A 26,387-nucleotide genomic window follows, 5' to 3' on the forward strand; every position below is an offset into this window, starting at 1 on the left:
ACCTGAACATTAGCATCACAGTAGTTAGAAGCGAGTATGGAGGGTATCTAAAAACTATGTAAATTCATAGCAGTACTTTAATGAGTTTTTAGCCAGGGCTTTTAAGTTGCTCTTAATGTGGGATGCAAATAATGATGTCCTTTAAAAGTTAAAAAAGAAAGGACTCTGCAGTGCACTTAGAAAACTGATTTGGATTAAGTTTACTATGACTCAGCATAACATGGCATCCATTGGGAATCCAAAGAAGGAATAGAAAAAAAATCAAAGATGGCGGTCGTTACAGCCCCATCAAAGCCACGCCCTTTTGTAACTGATAATATTGCACCCATATGTGAAGTAGCAGGGCATTACTGGGGTTACTATCTCTATTTTGTTTTACAGTCCTGGCCCTTAAGATCTGACATATTCCATTTTAAATGAAATATGTTCCTAACAAATGGAATTAATTTCATAATCCATATTCATAAGTATTCACCAAAAGCATAAGATACCAAACAAACACCTTGTGCTTCATGTCATCATAATGCAAGCTCCATCCTTTTTTATATGCATCATGGGATCACATTCAAATACAGTGATACCTCATCTTACAAACGCCTCATCATACAAACTTTTCGAGATACAAACCCGGGGTTTAAGACTTTTTTGCCTCTTCTTACAAACTATTTTCATCTTACAAACCCACCACCGCTGCTGGGATGCTCCGCCTCCGGACTTCCGTTGGCAGCAAAGCACCCGTTTTTGCGCTGCTGGGATTCCCCTGAGGCTTCCCTCCATGGGAAACCCCACCTCCTGACTTCTGTGTTTTTGTGATACTGCAGGGGAATCCCAGTAACGCAAAAACGTGCACTTTGCTGGCAACGGAAATCCGGAGGTGGGGTTTCCCAGCGAGGGGAGCCTCAGTGAAATCGCAGCATCGCAAAAACACAGAGGTCCGGAGGTGGGGTTTCAAGGACTTCAGTGTTTTTGCGATGCTGCGATTTCACTGATGCTCCCTTCGTTGGGAAACCCCACCTATAGACTTCCGTTGCCAGCGAAGCGCCCGTTTTTGTGATGCTGGGATTCCCCTGCAACATCGAAAAAACACAGAAGTCCGTGAGTTTTGGGCTATGCACGCATTAATCACTTTTCCATTGATTCCTATGGGAAACATTGTTTCATCTTACAAACTTTTCACCTTAAGAACCTCGTCCCGGAACAAATTAAGTTTGTAAGACAAGGTATCACTGTATATAAAGGACATTATTTCCACCACAATGTCACAGTGAATCTTCACTGGATACCCATTATTACGTTATTATTTCTGCCAAGTCCCTACTAATTCACCTACAGCTTGGATCAAAAAATCTGTGAGTTTATATTTGGACACAAAACCAAATTCATTCCTGAACTGTCATAAACAGCAAATCCCCAAGGACATATAAACATCTCCTTCATAAAAATAAAAATTTGGCAACATTAAGAGCCGCAACTCAAGAAACACTTTCTTTAAACTCCACAAATATACACCACAACCGCAGCATCAATAGAATCCCTAAGGTTTCCAAGAAAAACATTATTCAGGTAAAAATATCTACTTATTTTGATATTTTCTGAGAGGACAGAGACGCACTGAGTTAAGCTCTTGGGAAGAATATGACTTGTTACTCCACCCTTGGAGTGAAGAATGAATGCCTTCTTCTCAACTTTGCATGAATAATTTGAGACTTTCGTTCCTTACAATGTGTACATTGCAGATATTTTCAGGATATGAGTTCTCCTAATATGTTATGTTAAAGTGCTTTTGCAAACCTTATATTTTGGAGAACCGTGCTGAAAATCAGAAAATCTGATATTTTGGGGCATTTAAAGAAAATTTAGTTTCATAATCTGCCATCCGAGGAACAATTCCACAGGATGTAATGATGACTACCAATATGAATTATATTAAAGGAAAATTAGATCAGTGTAGTCCTTCTTTGAGAGCCAGGTAGGTATTTTATTGGCACAGTCCTGCTCTAGGAGACTTGTCTACCTACAAAATGACACTAAAATAGTCATTTAAAGTCTTTTCAGAATACTTGACATCATCAGTGAGATTGTACAGAGATTAAGGAAGAGGGAGGAATCTGTCTGTCTATGTGCAAAACAAAAGAGAAAAGGGAAATGAAGTTTATAAAAAGCCTTTCTTAAAAGAAAAAAAGGTGGCAGTTGTGGCAAGAAGACTGGTGGGGAACAAAGGATGTGCCTAACAATATATTAGTTCCCATCCTTACTACATTTTCATTTCCTAATTAAGAAAATCAATAAAATAAGCCCAGCAATGTTTACTTCTCATGATATCAAAATTACTTCCAGCATTGAAGACAATCGTATTTACTGGGAAATATAGACCCAAGGTCATCCTTAAGAAAGGCTCCTATCCTTACACAGTCTAGTTCAGGAGTCACTAACCTTTCAGGCCTCAGGGACCACTAAATTCATAATTGTAAATCCCGCGGACCACTAATATGAATCCAGCACGCCACTCATTGAAGCACCCAGACTCCCAGTGACAAGATGTGGTCCTTAGCTTGGTCGCTTGTTTCTGGAATCTTAAAGAGCCATTTGGACCCATTTTCCACAGAAAACAAAACACTGGGATCTCTTATATCTATCTATCTATCTATCTATCTATCTATCTATCTATCTATCTAATCTATTTATCTAATCTATCTAGCTAGCTATCTAATCTAGCTATCTATCTATCTATCTAATCTATCTATCTATCTAATCTATCTATCTATCTAATCTATCTATCTATCTATATATCTAATCTATTTATCTTATCTATCTATCTATCTATCTATCTAATCTATCTATCTATCTATCTATCTAATCTATTTATCTAATCTATCTAGCTAGCTATCTAATCTAGCTATCTAGCTATCTATCTAATCTATCTATCTATCTAATCTATCTATCTATCTATCTATCTAATCTATCTATCTATCTATATATCTAATCTATTTATCTTATCTATCTATCTATCTATCTATCTAATCTATCTATCTATCTATCTATCTATCTATCTATCTATCTAATCTATCTATCTATCTAATCTATCTAGCTATCCCTTCCCCCTCTTCTGTCCTCTCTCCCATCTCTGTATTTCTTTCTCTCTCCTCTCTCCCCGTCCTCTCCTCCCTGTCCCCTCTCCCCCTTCGGTCTCTCTCTCCCCCCTTCATCCTCATTTCTCTTCCACTATCCTCTCCTCTTTTTCCTCTCTCCATCCCCCCCCTCTCTCTCCTCCCCTTTCTCCCCTCTCCTCTCCCCCGTTTCTCTCTCTTCTCTCCTTTCACTCTTTGCCTGTCTCCCTCTCACCTCTCTTCCTCTCTCTTATCTCATCTCTCTCTCTTGTCTCTATCTCTCTCTCTCTGATTCTCCGGTGCAAGGACCGGAAGAAATTCCTGCAACACCCAGCAAGAGATGAATCTTCGTTCCCACTCTGGAATATGGGGCGAATCTCCATCCCCCACCCTTCCCTTCTCAGGCTAAGTGAGAAGTGACTGGGAGGGCGAGGACAGCTAGTGGTGGGATCATCCAACAGGAAGCCAACACCCGTTGCTTTGGCCCACCTGTGCTGCTGCCCCCCTCCTTGCTGTAACAGCACCATTACCTTATTCCTGCCAGCAAGGGCTGCCTTACTCTTTGCACATTCACCAGTTGCAAGTTGCACATACCTCCCTCTATGGTGGAGATTTCCAATCCCACCACAAGCTGCCTGGCCAGTCCCATTCTCTAGAGCTCTAGTCACAGGACTGGTCCATTAGTCATCCCAGAGCAGGTCCTCCACCCATGTGAGCCGTAGACCACCAAAATTTTCTCACGGACCACAGTGGTCTGTGAACCACCAGTTGGTGACTTCTGGTCTAGTTCATTTTTTCATTTTCCTCCAGGGGAATCTTCAGTCTGATGCAAACTCAGATGCCATCAACTAATGGGGTGATCGGATACATGTGCATCGGACTGTTGAACTAGATATTCTTTCAACTCAATCTCATAGCTTTCCTTACACTCTTATATGTTAGAATTCCCCCACCAAAGAAATTAAGAAAGACATTAATTTCATACCTTCTGAAATAAGGAGACTAACAAAAGTGTGATTACAAGGAGATTCAGTTTGGTGCACTCACTGGGTATAAAGACAGATACTTCTCAAACATTTTTCTAAAATTGTTGCACAAACAGAGCTATCTTTGGACACTCCAACAAGCCACAAGCTTAGGAAAGCAAGTGGTTAAAGGGAGCGGTCTCTGATCTTTAATAAGACCTTATTTTTAGACAATTTTAGAGCAACCTTATGTTTTAATTTGGAATAAAACACTTTTACTTTTGGTTCGGCACAACATCTTTATAGACTCAAGATCATCCTTAGGAAAGGCTCCTATCCTTACACAGTTCACTCTTCATCTTCATCTTCTTCCAGTGGAATTCTAGGTGTTTCTAATATGAAGTCTCTCTAAAAATCAAGGACCCTTGCAGGATCCATGTACATAAAGATTATGCTATACTTTCAATCTCAGATTTGTACATGATTGATAATAGAAGATCCTATACACTCTTGTCATATGCCATGTGCTTTGCTCACTCCTTCCAGGAACATCAACTTGCCATGATGAACCAGCATGTATCAAAGGTTAAAAATAATTGAATTCTGCATATAGGCTCTGGTCCATGTGCTATCAGTTAAAAATAAATAAAATTGAAAAATATGCAAAATGTAAATCATTCACTGCTGATCTGGCCCATTCAGGTGCTTCTGTTGCAAGTAAACACCAAAAGCAAAAGAAAACAACAAATCAAAGTGCAAATATAAATATAAGAAGTATCATTATGCAGACATTAATAAACATGTAAAGGAGAGTGCATCCTCCAGAGACTACTTACCTTCAGTTCTGTTACTTTTGCAACTGCCCTATAAAAATAAGTGGCTCCAAACTATTGTTTTGTTTTCAGAAACTATTTTACTAATGAGTGGCACTAAAAGAAAAAAAAATGAAAGCAAGTTCTTGCCAAGCATAAATCTGTATAGCTCCATTAGTGGCAGTAGAATTGTTCCATCTGACCATTTGAATCATCCTATATTCAATTGTACGTGCACAAACAACGGCCTTGATTTTATATAGTCAAACACAGAACAGTTCCCTATTGTTATAATGAAAATATAACAAATTTGCTGTGTTATTCATACTACAATGAACATCTTATTGCTTCCCATATTATAATGGTTGGGTAATTGACAAATGAAAGATAATTTTGTCTGATTTCAGGGAGTTTTTTTTCTCTGTAAGGAAAATGCAGATTGATCTTTTATTATATTACCACTGACACAATATTGTCAAAATATATAAGCAACGATTTAAGCAGAGTGAAGTATACATTTCATTTCCAGCAGACTTATCCAATCTTTTTTTTATTATTTTTAACCCTGCAATTTGACACAGAATTTGCTCCAAGCAAGCAACCACATATCCTAAAATCAAGTTTAGCTGCTCTCTGTCTACCATCAGCACTGGGAATTAAGAATTTGAGTTTGGGGGGAAAAAGGCAAATCTATTCTATTTTTTCAGTCTATTTTTTTAAAAATAGAAAGACAATCAGAAATGTAACACTTCGTAGAGAAGAGCTCAAATACAACCTTTGTATGGCCACTTAAGAGGACTAATGTGATGGTTCTGTTTCTCGTTTTTGGTTTCAATAAACTGACATTATCAACTTTAGGAGCATGGTGGTCCATATGATTAGGATGCTTGCTTGACAAGCAGCAAACTTGTGTTTGAGAGCCGAGTTTTGCCATGGGGCAGAAAGGGTGAACTTCCATTCTGAGCTCCAGCTTCTTCTAGGAGACATGAAAAGAGACCCCAAATGGGCATTTCCCTGATAATAGTAATGTCACTGGCTAATCCTTTTAACCCGGAAGCACCTGGGTGGATCTAACAAAAGTATGATGTGATTATCTTATTTATTTATTTTTTAAAGTGAACTTGGTAATTGCTGCCTCTTAGGTTATCTTTTATCTCTGCCCATATTAAGGTTCTATCTGCCTATATTAATATTTAGGTCTTATTAACAGGTTAGTTAAATTCCCCCAAATCATCTTACGTACGACTATTGTATTTATACTGTAGTGCAAAGTGTAAACACAGCTGTTATATTTCAAGGCCATTAGTTAACCACTCCATTGATTGGTAATTTTTCAATTGGGTTTCTCAAGCCTGATGACACTCCCTTTGCAACATAAGCTGGTAGGACATAATTACATAATAATTAGGCTACAATATTTGGGCTCCAAATCCAGATAATAATAATTTAATTAATAATAATTTATTAGATTTGTATGCCGCCCCTCTACGCAGACTCAGGGTGGCTCACAATAATAATAAATGAACAAATCTAATATTTAAAAGAAAATATCTAAAACCCCATTATTTTAAAACCATACAACACAAGCATACCATACATAAAACTATATAAGCCTGGGGGAGATATCTCAATTCCCCCATGCCTGGAGATACAGGTGGGTCTTAAGCAATTTCAATTCAATCCAATTCAATTTATTAGATTTGTATGCCGCCCCTCTCCGAAGACAAGGAGGGTGGGGGCAGTTCTGATCTCTGGAGGGAGTTGATTCCAGAGGGCCGGGGCTGCCACCGAGAAGACTGCCCGCCAGACGACATTGTTTAGTCGATGGGACCTGGAGAAGACCAACTCTGTGGGACCTTATCGGCCGCTGGGATTCGTGCGGCTGAAGACAGTCTCGGAGGTATTCTGGTCCGATGCCATGTAGAAGAGCAGCAAAGAGCCAACATTTTTGTACCTTTGGGCTGACATCTAGTGGACTGACATCTAGTGGTCTTCTGTACTTTTGCAAACTAGATAAGGTAGCCCAAATAGTAAAACCATATTTTAATGGCACAAGCAGTCACAAAGTATGCCACAGACTAGCACTTAGTAGGGCAGCCTTGAAGATCTTGGAAAAGATATTCAGATCCCATGATGTGTTTAAGCCTACAAAATCAGAATTGTTCAAAGCCATGGCATTCCTGTGACACTCATATGAAGAGAAAGTTGGACTTTGAAGAAGTAGGATAGGAAAGATGAACTTTGATCTTGGAGAAGACTCCTGAGAGTACAATGGACAGCCAAGGAAATATAGACAAATGAATCATCAAACAAATCAATCCAAAGTTCTCACTAGAGGCACTAAAGACCAGGCTCAAACGATCCTACCTTTGGACACATAACATGAAGACTTAGCTCTCTAGATAAGGCTTCAATTCTGAGATATGTGGCAAGAAACAGAAGAGGGTAATCAGCACTGATAGACTCAGTTACAGTGGTAATAAGTGCACCATTCATCAGCCTGAAACAGAAAATCTATCTATCTAGTCATTAAGAATGAACACCAACTTGATAGAAAATAATTAGCCAGGGCAGCCAGCAATACATGTGAAAGCATGTAGGCCTAGCTTTGGGAATAGAGAAGAAGAAATTTCAGAAAATGATTACAACTTTCATGTCCCTGTTATTCTACTCAATAAAAATAAAGAAAATTCCTAGAATCCCTGTCATGCCTGTTTCTTAATCTTGCCTACTTTGAAGGGTTGTCAATTTTGACAACCTCCCAAGCTTTTTGGTACTCCACTTTATAGAAATACCTAAAAGAATTAGAGTTTTCTGTGTGTCTGTTTTACATTTTCATTTTTTTCAAGACTGAGTAATTTTTCATCTTTCTCTCCCTCCCTCCCTCCCTCCCACCCCCTCTCTCTCACACACATACACCCCTACCTTTCCTTTAATGTCTCGCTCATTCTTCTCCCATTCCTAAATCCAGGTCTACATTCTTTTACACAAAACAGGTATTGAAACTCAACTAACTCAGCTTTATTCAGACAACAATGGTAAACAAACTATGGCTAGTATCAATATACAAACAAAATATTTTTCAAAATGGACTATTCCAGCAGTCAACTAATAAGGCCAGCATTTAACCACTTTTTATAAGAAAACTAAAAAAAACCTTCTCTCAAACCATATCTTGAGTATTAATTAGATGCTCCAAATTATTCAAATGGATACTCAAAGAACTTCACCAATCTCTTAAGAGTTTAAGGCATCGCAGCCCTAACATAAGATGTTTCCCTATGACACTGTAGTATATTATTATTATCATTTCAACTCCCTCAATATTGAAACCCTGGCACAAAATTGACCAACATGCTGATCCACCAAGGTTGCCAGACATCTGAGGCCAGAAGAACATTCATAGAAGAGAAGCGAGTACTCCGCAAAGCCAAAGCTGCAAATAGCAATAGCATTTAGACTTATATACCGCTTCACAGTGCTTTACAGCCCTCTCTAAGCGGTTTGCAGAGGGTAAGCATATTGCCTCCAACAAGCTGGGTCCTCATTTTACTGACCTTGGAAGGATGGTAGGCTGAGTCAACCTTGAGCCCACTGAGATTCGATCTGCCAAGCTGCTGGCAGCTGGTGATCAGAAGTCGCTTTCAGTACTGCACTATAACCACTGTGCCACCAAGGCTCTTCCATGCTGCAACAATGGTGCTCACATGTCTGCCCAACATACGGCAAAACATATAAGCCTGAACAGCCACATTGCATACAGCCCACAACCCATTAGATGTCAAGGTCCTCTTTGAACATGATGGACGAACATCATCATGCGTACTGATAGTACACTCCATTCAATTGGCTGATGCTGAGAATACATAAAAGCAGAATGAAATTAGTAGCAAATGCCAGAGGATGCTTTCTAGACTTCTGGTTCAACACTGAAGCTTGGAAGGTAGTAAGTATCCTGGGAAAAACCAGTGCCTTTTCCTACTTACTCAAAAAGGATGCCCATTTCCCTGTATATTGAGGCAGACTATATACAGTATTGGGAATGATTCCATCTGAGCATCAGTATTATATTGATTTAAGTTTTCTATGATGTCATTTCAATATCATGGGAGAAGCAGAGACTTGAACTTGAATAATTGAGCGAAATCACCTCTTTCAAGGCCACCACTCTTACTGATTGCAGCCTTACTTACTTTACAGGGTTATTGTGGGGATAAAATGAGATGATTTAGCTACTACGGTATGAAGAAGATAGAAGACAAGCATGATAAATATTAATGTCAGAAGTCCATCCATCCAAAGTTCACACCAAAGATAACCTCTGTTTTTTCAGGGCTTATCAATCTCCTATCCTCCTCCACCCCATCCTTTATTCAATGAAAGCACAAAAAGCTTCCCTGTTTGATGCTCACATAAGTAAGGCTCTTGAGCAGTTTTACATGCTCAAATAGCCTTCCTGAATAGAAGCCATATTGATATTAAGTGCTTAATACAATACAGACTGGAATCTATGCTCTCTTAACAGGAGTATTCTATTCATTAACATTTCATGAACTACCTTTAGCATTGCACTATCTTTAAGTGTTTGCTATCTTGCTTTTGAAATTAAAACCATGATATGCATCATCTACTCTTTAAAACTATAGAACACATTTCATATCAAAAGAATTTTCATTTGATGCCTCTGAAATCTTTCTGAGCGGGGAATCAAAGTCCAAAGTTTGCTAAGAAGTCTGTGTAACTTTAAGATAAATTATCATATTGATTTCGTTTGTATAGCTCATAAGTAAAGCCAGTCCAAGGTCCCACTGAAACCTTTACAAATATAATCATTTTGCAACAATTTAGTATATTGGAATGTTTCAAAATTGGAACCACAAGAATATTAAACAAGTTTAAAGCTAGAGAACTTAAGAGAACTGAAGCTATCATGATGGATGGATGCATGGCATTGGACCAGAGTACCTCCGGAACCGCCTGCTACTGCACGAATCCCAGCAACCAATAAGGTCCCACAGAGTTGGCCTTCTCCGGGTCCCGTCGACCAAACAATGTCGTTTGGCGGGCCCCAGGGGAAGAGCCTTCTCTGTGGCAGCCCCGGCCCTCTGGAATCAACTCCCCCCGGAGATTAGAACTGCCCCCACACACCTTGTCTTTCATAAATTACTCAAGACCCATCTATACCGCCAGGCATGGGGGAGTGGAGACACCTTTCCCCCAGGCTTTTTTATACAGTATTTATGTTTGGGTATGTATATGTTGTTTGCTTTTTTAAATATGATAGAGTTTTATGTGCTTTTTAATATTAGATTTGTTTTCGCTGGAATATTGTTTTTATTATTGTTGTCAACCGCCCCGAGTCTTCGGAGAGGGGCAGCATACAGATCTAATAAATTGAATTAAATTGAATTAAATTCAATTGAATTGATTCCCCTCTACCCCGCCACCCATAAAATACAACCAAATATCTGTTGGTTGTCTTGTGAAGTAAGTTTTTTAAAGTTTTAAAAATATTATGAAGGCATGTGAATTACAAGTAGAATCAAGTGAACAGTGTACAACATTTCATCTATTGTTTCTTCTAAAATGTATATTCTCATATTTAATATATAAACATGCAGCAGTGGGGAAATTTCTATTGCCGTGGTTAATGAAAGTTAATTCCTATGTTAGTATGAAGACTAACGGGAATTCACATTCCACTTCTCAGTTGAATGAGCATATATTCTTTAGGGGCCTCATTGGGAGAGGCCTTTGAGGCAGACCTGACACAGAGGCCCTCAAATATAACAATGCTGATTTAATACATTTGAAAGTGAAATAATACACATTGCCATCTAAAATGCCAATGCATTAATTCATAAGAGTTCCAGCATGTTTATCAGTCTATATACAAATCTGGAAAGATCTTGTTGAATTAAGTTCATCCATTCATAAAGAGCCAGCAAATCCCTAATAGCAGAAAGAAGCAGAAATTTGATAACAGATTTTTGCAGAATATTGATTTATGTTGATATGGGAAATCTTTATTTGTGGTTTTATGATTGAATATCTGAGGAATGCTTATTATGCCAAATATGAGAAATAGAATTTAAATTCTCCACTTCAAGGCATCCCAATTAGAAATCAGTAGACTAAAAGTAAATACATATAGTATCATAATGCACCTTATAACATAGGTATGTAATAGGGATGTATAGCGTGTTATAAGTACTAAAATCATATTACAACTAAAAAGTTTCTCTGAGAAAATAGATCTCTGGGATTTTCGCTGTCATAATATCGTGAGAAACAGGCATTTTAACACTTGTGTTTCTAAATTGTTTTGTGTTTCTACAATGTAGTATTAAGCTACCAGCTCTTTGTCATTTTTTCTACTTTGCAATTATATATAATATGCTGATCCAGTCGGCAAGAAATGTACATGTCCTTTTTTCTATAATGAAGAAGTCAATTTAGCAATCTCTGGAAATTCCATCATCTTCACCAACCATTCCTCCATTGTGGATACTGCCAAACTTTTCTATTTTGAGCATAGTTACACAGTTAGAACAATTAATCATTGAATGACTTTAGTAATTGTGGATGCTCCAACACTAGACTTTGTTAACATCTCTTTTAATAAATTAGACAACCAATTGTCCCAAAATGGTATAGGGTTATCTGCCTGAGTGCTCAGCATTGGACTAGAAGACCTACAAGGTCCCTTCCAACTCTGTTATTCTGTTATTCATATCATAATCTCATTGATTTTATCGTATACAAAAACAAAGTTCCATGACTTTTTTCCAGCTATTTATCCATCAGTCCCAAAAGAAAAATATTTGGTTTCAATTACACATTTTAGTCTTTAAAATATTCAATGCATATATTTGAATCCTTTTTTTCAGCTTTTTTATATGTATAACCAAATGTGATAAGAGATTCCTTCATCTTGTCCACATTTCCAACATAAATTCTATTTATACATTCTAGATAATTTATCTGGTGCCATACACCAGCTGTACATTGTTTTATAAATATTTCCAAAAATGTATCCCATTTAATTGTACATTCTTTTACTTCTTCTGTCTCAAATGTCAACAAAAGTTTCCACACTTTATCAAGTACATGTCCATCATTTGTACATACTGTAATTCTACTTCAAACTCAGTCTTACATTGCTCAAAACTATGAAATCCTTCATTTCAACTTTCCTGATAATTATACATAGGAGAACCATTCGTAAGCTTGTCTTTCTTTTATTAGATCTTCTCTTGATTTTATTTTACATTCCCCTTGAAAATAATTCTAGTATATCACAATAATTTAAGAATTTAAGTTTACTTGTCATTTATCCTCTGTAAAATGTTTCTTGTACTGAGAGCCACAAAGATATTTCAAACACAACCTAGATTTGTAATTATTCCATTATTTTCAGAATGGCACATCTCACATCATAATGATTTTTAAGGACTACGTTAACCTGAACTTTATTATACCATAGATATTAATGCCACCCGAATCTTTAATTGTGTCCTTCTAATCCAAGACCTTTTGTTTCTCAGCAACATCCACTCTTTCATCCAAGATAAGCAGCAGATAGCAAAGCATAATTTCAAATTAGATAATCTAAATCCTTCTTCTTCTTCTTATTCTTTTTTTGATGTTTTACAATGTCATTGATGGTTTTCCCACCTGCCATGTAAATTTAGATACATCCTTCTGACATTTTTTTAAATGTCTACACTGAAGAACAATGTGATTATATTAAAAAATCATTTTATCAATATCATTCTAATGTATAAAGAACATACTTCATCACAGAAAATAAATGACTATCTTACAAACCAAACCAACCAAAGATTACCGAAGAAAAAAGGCTAATTATGAATGGATAATGATAAAGTTTCCGAAATAATTTTAAAAAATAAACCAGAAAAGCCGCCTATGCAAGATGGACTTTCTATATTATAAATGCTTTAAAAGATAAACTCTTCCAACCTTTGCCAAATGTGATGACTTCTGTTCTGCAGGAAGGAATGATGCCAGATACTCGGAAAGTCATTGAGTTATTCTATGAAAATTATCCTAAAATTTAAAGAGAGTTGAATTTTACTTTTTCTAATGTTAAATGCAAGGATTCCATATACTATACAAGGATTCTGTTAGCACAAGCAATCGAAAATCACTTTTACATCTTAACACATTTTCTCTAGAAAGAAACAAACCCAATAAAGGCAAATTATAGGATGCTTATATGTAAGAAAAATACTGAGGCCATCCTGTAGAATTCCATTCATTAGGTCATTAACACACAATAAAGTAGGAATCATCCTTCATTTGCCTTTTTGTGAGATATTTGTATAAATGATAGACAATCCTATAAAAAATGATGACAAACTGAATCTTTGAAAGGACTGCTATTTGATAAAAGAAACAATTTTAATTCTTTACGGGAAAAAGAAAAGGGAATAGTAATAAGAAATGTTTAAAATGACAGAGCAAAAGTACAAGGCATTTACGGAACTTGATTGGGAAAAGCTACGAAATTTAACATGCTACTCAGTTGCTTTTTACACTATCCAAATCAAGACAGAAATGGCACATTAGAAAAATCCAACATAAGTCCTCCATTGTTTCAGAAGACAAACTTATTTTTTCTTATCTTCCAGCATGCAATTCCCACTACACCATAGTTACTTTTAGATCATTCACTCAGAACACTGGAAAGGTTTCTGTCTGCCAGTATAAAAGCAGGTTGTATAACTGGCTTTAATTTACACACTTCTATGCCAAGTTATCGTGGTGACAACAAAGATTCCTCTGCTTTCGAGTCATCCACTATGATTAACAGCTGTAGTCACACAAGTCTGGAGTTCAGTATAGAATTGGCTCCTGAAAAGAAATCTTTGAAAGTGTAAGTAAGCTGGCTGAAGAAGATAAACAAAAAAAATAAATAAATATTGGGGATCAACCCATATTTCTGTAGAGAATCAGGAGAGTCATTCTGGCTGGACTATATTTACTGTAGCCCAGGAAAAACAAAATACCCTTTCTTTTTTAATGCACCATTCCAGGTGGCTGCCTGCATTTAAAATCTATCCCCAAGTTAAATGAAACTAAGACACTATTTGGAAAAAGTAAGTTTTTTTAGAACAAGCAGGGGCATAACATTCCTTCTCAAGTTGAGTGCAGAACAAATGTCTTCCTTAGCAAAACAGGAGAAGTCTAGCTCCTGTGGGCAAAGAATTTCATAGCTAGGTGGGGTGACTAAAAAAGCCTTTCTCTCCTCAGATATGCCCCCACCACAGCTCAGACCTAGAAAAGGGCCTCTATATGCATACGGAGAGGCAGGCTGGTATGGGAAGAGAAACAGAACTCTTTTTGTAACTACCTCCTATCTCCAACCTCAGGATGAACTGAAATGCAGTCTCCTTTGAAAACATCCTCTCCCTCCCCCTTAATGTACAAAAAATGTCCCTGATGAAATTGCTTCCCACACAGTACCTGAGCTCTTCCAGTACAACACACATTCCATTAAGCTCATCTATAATTCTTAATGGCATTAATCATATTCTTAAATTCCAATTCTGGGTGTGTCACATTATCAGGTTCCCTCCACTGTGTAAGATCAATGATCCATTATTCTAAAGTAGGGTTAATGTTGGTGTGGTTGGTTAGGACTGGGTAGGAATTAAAGACCCAATTCTTTTTATCCAATAAGGTAAGAATGATGCTGTTTCTAAAGCAATAACCACTCCTACATACATGCCTAACATCAATATAGCAATATAAGAAAGAATTTACTGTTTCTGCTCCCCTTTCCCAATGCCCACTGATCCTTATGAATAGGAGTATGTGTATATATATTATATAAAATAAAATAAAAATTGTTAAAGTGGTAGTCTCATAAGCAGCTGTTAATCATAGGTGGTAATTGAAAGTAAACTATATTGTGAAATACATACAGGAAGTAGGGAACAGTTCTTCATAAGTTTTAAGTAAAATAAAAGTACAGTGATCCCCCGATTATTGCGAGGGTTCCGTTCCAGGACCCCTCGCAATGACCGGTTTTTCACGAAGTAGCGCTGCGGAAGTAAAAACACCATCTGCGCATGCGCAGATGGTGTTTTTACTATCGCCGCAGCAGCAAGGAGCCGAAGATTGGGGTTTCCCCGCCGCCCGCCGCCCGCCGTTCGCTTGCGCCGCTTCCCAGCTGGGAAGCGGCACTGGGGGTCTTACCGGCCGCCCACTCCTCGCTGCTGCCGCGCCCGCCACTTGTCCGCCACCTGCCTGCCCGCGCGCCGGCCCTTCGCCCGCCCTTCGCCCGCCCACGCTGTTCGCTCGCGCCGCTTCCCAGCTGGGAAGCGGCGCTGGGGGTCTTACCGGCCGCCCACTCCTCGCTGCTGCCGCGCCCGCTGCTTGTCCGCCGCCTGCCTGCCCGCGCGCCGGCCCTTCGCCCGCCCACGCCGTTCGCTCGCGCCGCTTCCCAGCTGAGTCCTGAAGCAAACGGCGTGGGCGGGCGAAGGGCGGGCGAGCGGCGTGCGGGCAGGCAGGCGGCGGACAAGCCGTTCGCTCGCGGCGCGAGCGAACGGCGTGGGCGGGCGAAGGGCGGGCGAGCGGCGGGCGAGCGGCGGGCGAGCGGGCAGGCAGGCGGCGGACAAGCCGTTCGCTCGCGGCGCGAGCGAACGGCATGGGCGGGCGAAGGGCGGGCGAGCGGCAGCGAGGAGTTTGCGTGGGCGGTGGGGAAACTCCTCGCTGATGCCCGCCGCTCGCCCTCCCGCCAGCAAGTGGAATGTACAAGTGAAGCTAAATAATTTTGAAGTGTGAATTTCAGATTAAAGTGAAGCAAGAGGGGAAGACCCAGGGAAGCCGCCCAGCAGCTGATCTGCCCGGCGCCATCTACGCATGCGTGCCCATAGAAAAAAGGGTGCGCATGCGCAGATGGTGTTTTTACTTCCGGGTTGCAAAATCGCCATATAGCCATTTCGCAATGATCGGGATCGCAATACCCGGGGGATCACTGTATACTTTAAAAGATAAAGCGAAATATTAAAAACTAAACAGAAATTCAATCATGTTGACAACTCTTTCTGTCTTCTTAAAAAGTATACTCAAAATTTAAAAAAATCATTAATTTGCACCACATTAATTTTTATTTATCTAGCTCTTAAAAGGCTCAGAGTATATAAATCTGGATATGAAACATCATGAAATAATGGAGACCCAATTTGGTGTAGTCGTTAAAACATCAGGCTATTTCTAATCCGGCCTTAGCCATGAAAGCCATCTGAAATCCAATTTTGGATCAGTCTCTCTCAGCCACCTCACAGGGTTGTTGAGGGGAAAAACAAGAGAGAGCATATGTTTACTGCTTTGAATTATTTATAAAAGTTCTAAGATAATAAATAAAACAGGATAAAAAATTAATAAAATTGTTTCCTGCAAAACAACAAAAGTCCCCTCAAAGATTCAGACTGTCATCATTTATATTTAGACTTTTCTATCATTTAAACAAATAACTCATAAAAGGACAATTGAAATCATGCTATTTATAAATAAATAAATAAATAATTAAATAAATAAACAAACAAACACCTGGTTGTTGTCTAGCTTCCTAGCAAATGAAACTCAAGGACAAACCATCTAGTGAGTTTTATGCTTCAGCCGGCATGTTCTTGCACTATACATTCTTATGCAAAACATTCAAACACTCTAATGCCTACCTTAAGATAATGTAGTATACTGATAGTAATATAGTATCAGATCAGTGAGTGGCTTCAAACTATTCAATCTCTCTCAGCCAAACCTACACCATTGGGTGACGATAAGATGAACTCAATGAAAGGTGGGATATGAATAAATTTGCTGGCTGAGGAATTCTGAGAGTTGAAGTCCACGAATCTTAAAGTTGCCAAGGTTGGAGGCACCTGTTCTGGAAGACAACAGCATGTTATTTTGTATTCTTACCAAGAACATTATATGGACATATCCTGGAGTTGAGCTTGAGTCAAAGAAGTCTTTACACCATTACAAACTGTAATATCAGGTAGTAAACATAAACAGTTTATCCAAGGCTGGAAGGGGTATAGAGCCCAACCTGAATTGCAATTCTATTACTAAGAAGGAAAAACGGGTAAACTTTAAGCATGACTAAACAGGCTTATGTTTTTTCATTGTTTTCTGATAATCTGAAGTGAGTTCCTTTTGATCAGAACATGTCTGTGCAAAATAAGGTTTTCAATTTAATTATAGAATCGGGAGGAATGTTGACTTCAAAATATGAGAAATATTTCCTAGATGTTTGATCATAAAAACACGTACATCCATGGTGGTATAAAGGCATGTTTTTAGTTGTTTATATATGATTATGTTTCAGGCAAGGTCGACTCATGGAAACAGTTAGTCCTTGACTTACAACAACCACAATTGAAGCCAAATTTTCCATTGCTAAGGAAGACAGTTAAGTTTTTGCCCCATTTTACAATCTTGTCACAGCTGTTAAGTGAATCATTGTAGTTCAGTTAGTAACATAGTTGTTAAATGAACCTGGCTTTCCCATTGACTTTTCTTGCCAGAAGGTCACAAAAGGTGATCACATGGCCTTGGGACACTGCAACCATCACAATACATATCAGCTGCCAAGTATCCAAATTTTGATCAACTGACCATGGGGATGCTGCAACACATACCGTATTTTTCAGAGTATAAGACGCACCAGAGTATAAGACAAACCTAAGTTTTAGGGGAAGAAAATAGAGGGGGAAATATGCCTACCAGATATTCATCTGGCTAGTATCATTAGTCTGCTCAGATTCAGCACATTATTTTATCCCCTGGTTAGGGTTTTAAAAAACACCTTATTCGGAGAAACAATGAAAGAGCTTGCAAGCTGCTAAGAGCTGGGAACATCATTAGCCCCTAGTTAGGGCTGGGGAAAAAACATTCTGAGTAAGTAAAGCAATGAAAAAAAACTTGCACCGACTTAGGTCTTGGAAAGCATTCTTTGCAGAAAGTAACAATGAAAGAGCTTGCAAGAGCCTAGTTAGGGCTGGAAAGAAACATTATAAGTAAGTAAGGCAATGAAAAAAGCCTTGCAAAAAAATTCTTTCCAGAGATTAACAAAAATATTCTTTGCAGAGATTAACAATGAAAGAGCTTGCAAGCCGCTAAGAGCTGGCAACATCATTAGCACATGGTTAGGGCTAGAAAGAAACTTATTCAGAACAAGTAGAGCAATGAAAAAAACCTTGCAAAGACTTAGGGCTTGGAAAATATTCTTCTCAGAGAGAAACAATGAAAGAGCCTGCAAGGTAGCAGCTAGTTAGGGCTGGAGGGGGGGGGGAAGGCTACATTCAGAGTATAACACACACCTGAATTTTCAGCCTCTTTTAGGGAGTAAAAAGGTGCATCTTATCCTCTGAAAAATCCGATAGGTAAAAAACATTTTTGTCACTTTTTTCAGTGCTGTTGTAACTTTGAACAGTCGTTAAATGAATGACTATAAGTCAAAAACTAGCTGTAGATTATTTTCCCCCTTCATAATGATCTTTTCCCAGCCTGGTCCTTCAGCTCTTCCAACAGTGCACTATCATTATCCCTCTGTGAGACGGTGAGCAGTTTTAAATTTTGATACATAAATAAATTGTTGTAATTGAGTCCATCATCCTTGCTGCTACTCCTCTCTTTCCTTCCACCTTCCTCAGCATTACAGCCTTCTTCAGAGAACTGGGCCTTCACATCATGATACTTTCAGCCTGATCATTAGTACATTGAACACTAGGTAAATTTGTTCAACACTCTGTTTGTTTCCACGCTATTCTCAGCAGTCTTCTACACTACAGTATCAAAGTTCAAAAACTTCAATACTCTTTCTATCCGGCTTCTTCAAACTCCAGTGTTTATTATATATAGATATGCTTGGGTGTATGTAATGAAACATTTTGTGCACTAATTGTCATTAGGAGGTGGTCCAGCAAAATACCCAAAACTTTTCAAGACTCTTCAGTTATCACTTGCTTCATTCAGAGCTTCAGCATCCCCCATCCTGTAATTCCCCCAACCTCTCAAGCAGCACAGCTACCCAGCGTTTTTTTTAAAATTCAAACTCATCCACTTTGGATTTAATCTACATCACCAGCAGCGGGTTCACGGATTAAATTATGGCAGGAGGTTCACGCAACTACATTCAGACCAACTGAATGTAGTTTAGTACAAACTGTGTTTGTACAAGACCCTGATCCTTTTCTAGTGTGATCTAGAACAGGGGTCTCCAACCTTGGCAACTTTAAGCCTTCCATCCCGTCCTAATGCTTCTCTTCTCTCTATATAAATATTATTATATCTTTGTATACCACCAATATGTATTTGACAAAACAAATAAATAAATATAAATAAATAAATTCCCAGAATTTCCCAGCCAGCTTTCAGAGTTGAAGTCCTTCCAGACTTAAAAGTTGCCAAGGTTGGAGACCCCTGATCTAGATTGCAACAGTAGAGCTCTCTGCAAACAAATATCCCCCCTGGCTGTTGGACAACTCCCAATTTACTTAATAACTCAAGAACTGTCCGGAGTTCCCTGGAGAAGGGTGGCCTAGAAATCCAAATAAATAAATCAAATAACTGGGAATCATGGGAGCTGTAGTCAAACACATCTAGGTCCCAGATTAGAGAAAATGGTGTCCACTCCACAAGGCTTTACAGGAAGACCTGTCTTGCTTTCACACACTTGCTTTCACTGGTCAATTTTTTTCTTCAGAGCAGCTACCCTTACTTTGCCCTCTGTGAAGATTGATTGATTGATTTATATTTATTTGTTTGTTTGTTTGTTTGTTTATGACTGACTGACTGACTGACTGACTGACTGACTGACTGACTTACTTACGTTTTTATTTGGACTTATATGCCTGCCGCCTTACTCCCAAAGGACTCTGAGCTGCATATAAGATTCTTGGTCGTTCAGAGAAAAAGTGTTTTGTTTGTTTTTTCCAACCGGCCTTTTGTTTTTTTCCTTGAAGACGTTTCGCTTCTCGTGCAAGAAGCTTCTTCACAGCTCAGCCTAGGCAAGCTACCTACCGTCTGCTCTTTTATAGCGGGTACCATTCATTCGGGAAAGTCTCAGGAGTTTTGTTTGTTTTTTTAGTTCCTTCTCTAGGGCTCTTTCTCTACCAGCCTAAAATGACCTTATTCTTTAAAAAAATAAAAGATGCACCCTTCCGCTTTCTCTTTCCGTCTCGGCTATGAAGCCACAGTCTCTGCTTCTTCTTCGTCTCCCACCGAAGCTCTCGCCGCACACGGCTCGCGCGCCCTTCAAAACCAGACCGCGGCCTTTCCGAAGTACAGTACACCGCAGGCGGAGCGCGCGCCCTCCCCTCCCTCCGTTTCGGCTCCTTCTGGAAGGCCCGCCCCTTCCTCTGGGCTCCGCCTGCCCTACATAAAGAGGTCGGAGCTCCGGAAAGGGAGCGAGTGTCTCTCTAAGGGGGGTGTCAGTGAGGTGGGCTGCAAGGACGGAGAGCAACACCATGGCAGGTAAGCGCGAGGGAGGCTTTGGCGACGCGTCCTTTACGCGACGGCGGAGAGCGGGGTCCTACATCCGTCCGAGTTTCCTCTCCGGGCTTTGTTTTCTCCGCCCAGTCGCCCCGGGTCCCCGGCGTTTAATCTCCCAGCTAACAAGTGACTGACAAGCCGGAGCAGCTGCGGCACTTCCTCGTTTTTCCCGGCGAAGGAAAGGAAAGTGGCGCTTTTGCTTTTGGGCCGGGCGCGCTGGCAGGAGCGCCCGTCCTCGGGAGACCTCGGGCTGCCCTCTTTTACGCGCGGCGGGCTCCTATTTTTAGGCTGCCGCGTGAGCCCTGTCGTCGTCGTCCCCCACTCCCGGGGGAGTAGCGTGCAAGAAGTGCAAGTCAGCGTGCACTCTCTCTCTTTTTGGGAGGGGAGTGGGGTCTTCGGAGCGAGGTCCGGGCACGTGCCGGGTGACGGGCGCCGGTGGCCAAATAGGAAATAAAACTCTTGGTAATGTGTGCATGGCTGCTGCGCGGCATATGCGTGTATCTTCTTTCTCTTAAAGCGACAGCCGTGTTTTGTACCGCTCGACCGATAAGGACCCATCCTGCTGTAGTCGAAGATGTGTCAGCTTTTCTCTCTGTTACTTTTGGGCTGATTGAAAATAAATCTATTGTATTAGATAGAAGAGGCACCCTGAAAAAGAAAGGAGAGGCTTGTAAAAGTATAAATCTGCTCTGTGATGGAATTTTCCAGTTAGTAGTATGTTGTTGTTTTTTTAACCTAGGGCTGCAGATACTGCAACCACTGTTTGTAGCTTCCTGGGGACCAAATGGTGTGTCGCTTCACCATTGCAACCACTGTTAGTAGCTTCCTGTTCTAGTGGTCCTGGGTACCAAATGGTGTGACACTCCACCACGCTGATATGGCCAGAGACACTTTCCTTAATGCCATGGGGGAGTGGGGTTGTTCCATTTTCATAATTTTTCTTTTAATTATATAATTGTATTTATACCTGTTGTTAGCCGCTCAGAGTTCGTTTGGAGTGAGCGGCATATAAATGAAATAAGTAAGTAAATAAATAAATAAACCCTCCTTGCCTTTCGTAAACTCCTTAAAACCCACCTCTTCCGTCAGGCATGGGGGAACTGAGATAACTTCCCCAGGTCTATACTGTTTATGTATGGTATGTTGTGTGCATGTTTTTTTTAATTATAGGTTTTTAGTTTTAATTATTAGATTTGTATTATATATTGTTTTCTATTACTGTTGTGAACCACCCCGAGTCTACGGAGAGGGGTGGCATACAAATTTAATTAATTAATTAATTAATTAATTAATTATAAAGCAATATGAGGTGTATAAATTGCCTACATAAACTTTTTCAAAAAATAAGTTTGGTGGCCATCCACCTGCTGCCCCCCCCCCAATGGAAATGGTAAGTAAAAGTAATAAGAAACCTTTTAATTTCATTTATTAGATTTATAAGCCATCTACCTCCTTCTTGACTCTGGGCGGCGTACAACAAGTAAACAATAGAAAACAGTTAAAACCCCTACAATAAAACCATTCACTTTTTCTTGGTTGGAGCTAGCTGGTATTGCTCAATGGCCCCAGGCCTATTGGCAGAACCAGGTTTTAATGGCTTTCTGGAAGGACAGGAGGGTGAGGGCAATGCGGGTCTCCGAGGGCAGCTGGTTCCAGAGAACTGGCACCACCACAGAAAAGGTCCTCCCACACGGTCCCGCCAATCAATATTGTCTGGCGGACAGGACCCAGAGAAGGCCAACTCTGTGGTCTCTAATTGGTCGCTGGGACGTATGCTAAATTTTGTCAGTTCCATGGGTATGTAACCCAAATATTAATTTTTTAATTTGATATTTAATTTGATATTTTAACACAATCACAATGTGTTTTCAATTTGAAGTACGCCTATGGTCAAAACATGTTGGGAACCTCACAACGGAACCATGGTGAATTGTTAATAATATAGATTGAAGCCTGTGGCTTTTTCACTTTCAAGTTGATACATAAGTTGGTTGCTGAGGAGCCCAAAGAACTGAATGGAAGTAGGAATCTACTATTTTAAATTAACTCTTCAGTCAGAAGAACTTTCTTCCAACCACGATGTCAGCTATCCAGGTTACGTAGATGATAATATATTCCCAAAGATTTGAGAAATAATTACTGTGGCATTGGGGTTTCTTTTCACCAAATGTGAGCCTCTTTTTGTGTGTGATTGTTTTAGAAAAACTTTATTGGCCCTGCTATCTTGAAAACAATTCAAAACCTTGGATAGCATGCTTGTAATATCTCACATAGTGTGTTAAATGTGTACGTGTACCTTTGTTCTGCCACAGGTAGATCTGTCTTGAGATTTTAGCCTATTGACCAATGCAAGTTGTTAAGATTCTTACCTACCTAATCACTATCATAAACATTCACTAAGTGAAGGCCTAGACATTTTGTTTTTACTTTATTTTCATGAATAAGGCCTTGCCTTCTGCATTCATCCATTCTTAATATCAACCCTAACATCCCCTGGCCATAAACCAATTCAACTCTGGAATGCTTCAATGCATAAATTATACAACTTGGTTTCAGGCATGTGTGCTGTCTCTCTGATCTTGTGCGCTTTGGGAAGCAGACTTTGTAAAAATAATAATAATACTGTAATGCAATAGTGTTTTCATTGTTGCCGCCCAGTTAATTTATCTTCAGGTGTCAGGAAACAAACATTTTTGAAGCACTTGTTCATTTTCTAAATTGCAGCATAATCTTAAAAGTGCTTTATAAATAAAAAGTACCTTGAGATTCTGATGACTTCATGGACATGTCCATGTAGTTTTCCTACTATAGTAGGCTGGATATTGATTTCTTGCAGGTTGTGTTTTGGTACCCTGGTTCAACCTACAGGCATAAAATTACCCAGTGGTCTTCCATCCAAATACTAATCAAGTATGACCCTGCTTTCCAGACAAGGTCAGCCAAATGCTGCCACCTTCTGAAAAAAAGGGTCATTGTACATGACTATTGTCTGCCTCTATGGAGGTTAGTGTGATGGAAGGTGCAACTAGAAAAGCAATTTGTGGAGGGGGGATCTCAGTAAGAGAACTGCAATTTCCCAAGGAGAAGGCAGGACATTCCAATGAGAAGTCCAAAGTAAGAGTCTGAGCAGTCCAGGAGGTTTGGGGAGCAAAAAATTAAAAGCCACACCCTAGAATCTCTTAGTATATAGCTATGATGTTAGACCAGGGGTAGGCAAAGGTGGCTCTTCTATGACTCGTGGACTTCAATTCCCAGAATTCCTAAGTCTATCATGCTAGCTCAGGAATTCTGGGAGTTGAAGTCCACACGTCGTAGAAGAGCCACCTTTGCCTGCCCCTGTGTTAGACGATTGTAGCCTTAGCTGTATAGCAGATGTGAGCAAATAAAGTACAGTACTATTGGACTAGTTTGAATTTCACTGTGTCATCTTTGGTCTTGGGCCTGACAGCTAATAGTAAAAGGCACAAGTGACAGTAATGGCCAGTGTTAAGATAGCCTTGAGTTTAAGCTAAATCATGTTTTCTCTTGATTTTTCCAAAATCTCTGTGGAATTATAGCAATAAATAAAAATTGAACTTATTGTGGAGTTACAATAAAGTGTTGTAAGTAATGAACACACTTGAGTAATCTTACGTTTATATGGATAACCCACATAATCGTATAAGGTTATTGGATAACCTTAACCCACTCATATCACATCTTCTCAAAGATGAAACTGATTTTACTAATGATCTTTGGGGTAAAAAAAAAAGAATCCTTTGGGAATAAAGCAACTTTAGAAATATTCAATTGGAAAAATATTTTGAATTATGTGTACAGTAATTAGGTACACAATAATCCTCAATATTAAATGGTCTGATAGTACATCAGATTTGGTGTATATATACAGTATATATTCAGAAGTATAAGAGCTTGCTAGATGTTTAATTTTCTCACTATTTCCTGTTGTGAACTTGTGTATGCTGATAAATCCATAGAAGCAGTTGAACACCTAATTTATACCAGCAAATTTCATATAATGTGCATTTTGTTAAACAAATATATTAGTGATCTGAATTGTATTGTATGTATTGGTTTTTTTATTTCAACATAATCATATATACTCATCCTGTAGAGCAGTGTTTCTCAAATAGTAAGGTAAGACCCCCTAGGGGGTCATGGAGTGATGCGAGGGGAGGCGCATGACCCCAGGGAACATGCTTTTTTTGCTGCAGGGAGTAGGAGTTTTTTGCACCAAACAATAGCACACAGCACAGAGTGGGAGATATGAAGTGCATATAACAAACCCTTAAGAGACACCATGGAAAAATATTTAACAGGGATGAAAAGAAAGGAGGAGAGAGATGGAGACAATGAGACAAACGTAAGTCTCCAAAAACAAAGATGAGAAAATATGATTAAGTGTATGTAGCACTTGGCTATGGTGGAAGACAAGGAAAGACTGGTATGTTTACTGTGTCTAAAACTGTTGGCAGCGGACAGCATTAAGCCAAATAAAGCATCACTTAAACACATTACACGCCAATCATGCTGATAAGCCACTTGAGTTTTTTCAGCAAAAATGTGCTAAATATTGCAAACAATCATCCTGGCAGAGAGTTGGAGGGGCATGAAATGTTTACTTCTTCCTGTGGGGGGGGGGGGGGCGTAACAGAAAATAATATATACTATACAGTATACTGATTTAGCTAAACCATGGTATTAGTGTAACAACTGTTTTAATACAATATTTTATGTTTATAAAATTGTCATTGATATTGACCAGCTGTGTCTCTGCTGGCTCCATGACCGGAGGAGGATGACAGCGCAGAGGAAGGGGCTGAACAGTCGGACGGGGGAGAGAAGAGTCAGGAATGGGATGAAGAGCATGAGAGCCCCCGGGGGGGGGCTCTTCCCAGCCAGTAGCTTGCAGTCATTAGGTGATGACGCACAAGCTGTCATTGACATGAGACAGAGACGTTCAGAGCAACGAAAGGAGCAGTTAAAGAAATAGTATCACCATTGAATTAGAAAGAGCTGGGTTTGGGTGTGGTCCTCATCAGCAGGGTTTAAAAGGCAGGCAAGGCCTTGAAGCCATGTGGAGTGTTATCAATTGGAGTTGCGGTGACCTGTTTTGATTCTCAGCGTCTCTGATCTTGGCTTGTGGCCTCGCAGTGTGGAAGACTCGTGGGAGGCGTCTGTTTGCTATCTACAGCTTCGTCTTGGCAGCAAGAATCTTGTATTGCTTCATGGACTATTCCCTTCGTGTATATATTTGAAGTTCCAGCGTTTTTCCTGTTTGTAAGGACATTTTCTGTTACCTGTCTTTTCCTTGAATTATATAAACTGCCTTTGCCTTTTACCAGTGTGTCTGGCTTCTCTTTTTGGGTTGGTATTGGCTTCTGGAGTGACCCAGACAGAACAGATATTAATAAAAATTAATATTTTCTGTATGGTAATGTTGATAGATTGTTTCTGGAGTCTTTGTTTTTGTTCTTGTTTTTATATAAGGCCTTGACTAAAATACAATTCTACAAAATCATTTTATAAACCTTTATAGAATTGCAGGAAGTTTTTTAGCAGCATTGATCTTGAATAATTTTAAAAAAACAATTGAACACTAAACGTTACCAATTTGGAATTAATATTCAGTTTATCTTTCTTTAGTAAAGAACAAATGACATGTTTTTATTTGAGTCTTATCTCACCTTTAATTTAAAAATAACACAAGGCAGCAAACATGTATAATATTCCTTCCTCCTATTTTCCCCACAACACCACCACTTTGAGGTAAGTTTCGCTGAGAGAAAGTGATTGGCCCAAAGTCACACAGTCAACTTTCATGCCTAAGGTAAGAGTAGAACTCAGAGCTTTCTAGTTTCTAGGCCAACACCTTAACCATTGTACCAGACTGGCTGTTCATTCCTTCCTAAATGATAATCACAGGCTACAAGCATAGTTCCCTCTAAGCTGAGCAGTGAGCAATCGCTCACTTA

General features: G+C 39.4%; 1 protein-coding gene and 1 long non-coding RNA gene across 5 annotated transcripts in view; one reads left to right on the plus strand and one right to left on the minus strand.

Annotated features, from left to right (window-relative positions):
- LOC139168070 (uncharacterized) overlaps positions 1–20,486 on the minus strand; it is a 126,968-nt gene extending 106,482 nt beyond the window's left edge. For 2 of the 3 annotated variants that reach the window (XR_011559225.1, XR_011559227.1), the window contains exons 1-3: positions 19,942–20,486; positions 16,593–16,801; positions 12,868–12,954 (exon numbers count right to left, since the gene is read on the minus strand). This is a non-coding gene — a long non-coding RNA (uncharacterized lncRNA). The remainder of the gene's footprint in view (positions 1–12,867; positions 12,955–16,592; positions 16,802–19,941) is intronic. The other variant, XR_011559226.1, reaches the window with a different exon arrangement.
- GYG1 (glycogenin 1) overlaps positions 20,215–26,387 on the plus strand; it is a 30,199-nt gene continuing 24,026 nt past the window's right edge. The window contains exon 1 of one of the 2 annotated variants that reach the window (XM_070753400.1): positions 20,215–20,394. In XM_070753400.1, the coding sequence (XP_070609501.1) occupies positions 20,388–20,394 (7 nt within the window). In that variant the 5' untranslated portion in view covers positions 20,215–20,387. The remainder of the gene's footprint in view (positions 20,395–26,387) is intronic. The other variant, XM_070753401.1, reaches the window with a different exon arrangement.

Source organism: Erythrolamprus reginae, chromosome 5 (genome assembly GCF_031021105.1).
Source record: "Erythrolamprus reginae isolate rEryReg1 chromosome 5, rEryReg1.hap1, whole genome shotgun sequence".
Classification (NCBI taxonomy): Eukaryota; Metazoa; Chordata; class Lepidosauria; order Squamata; family Dipsadidae; genus Erythrolamprus; species Erythrolamprus reginae.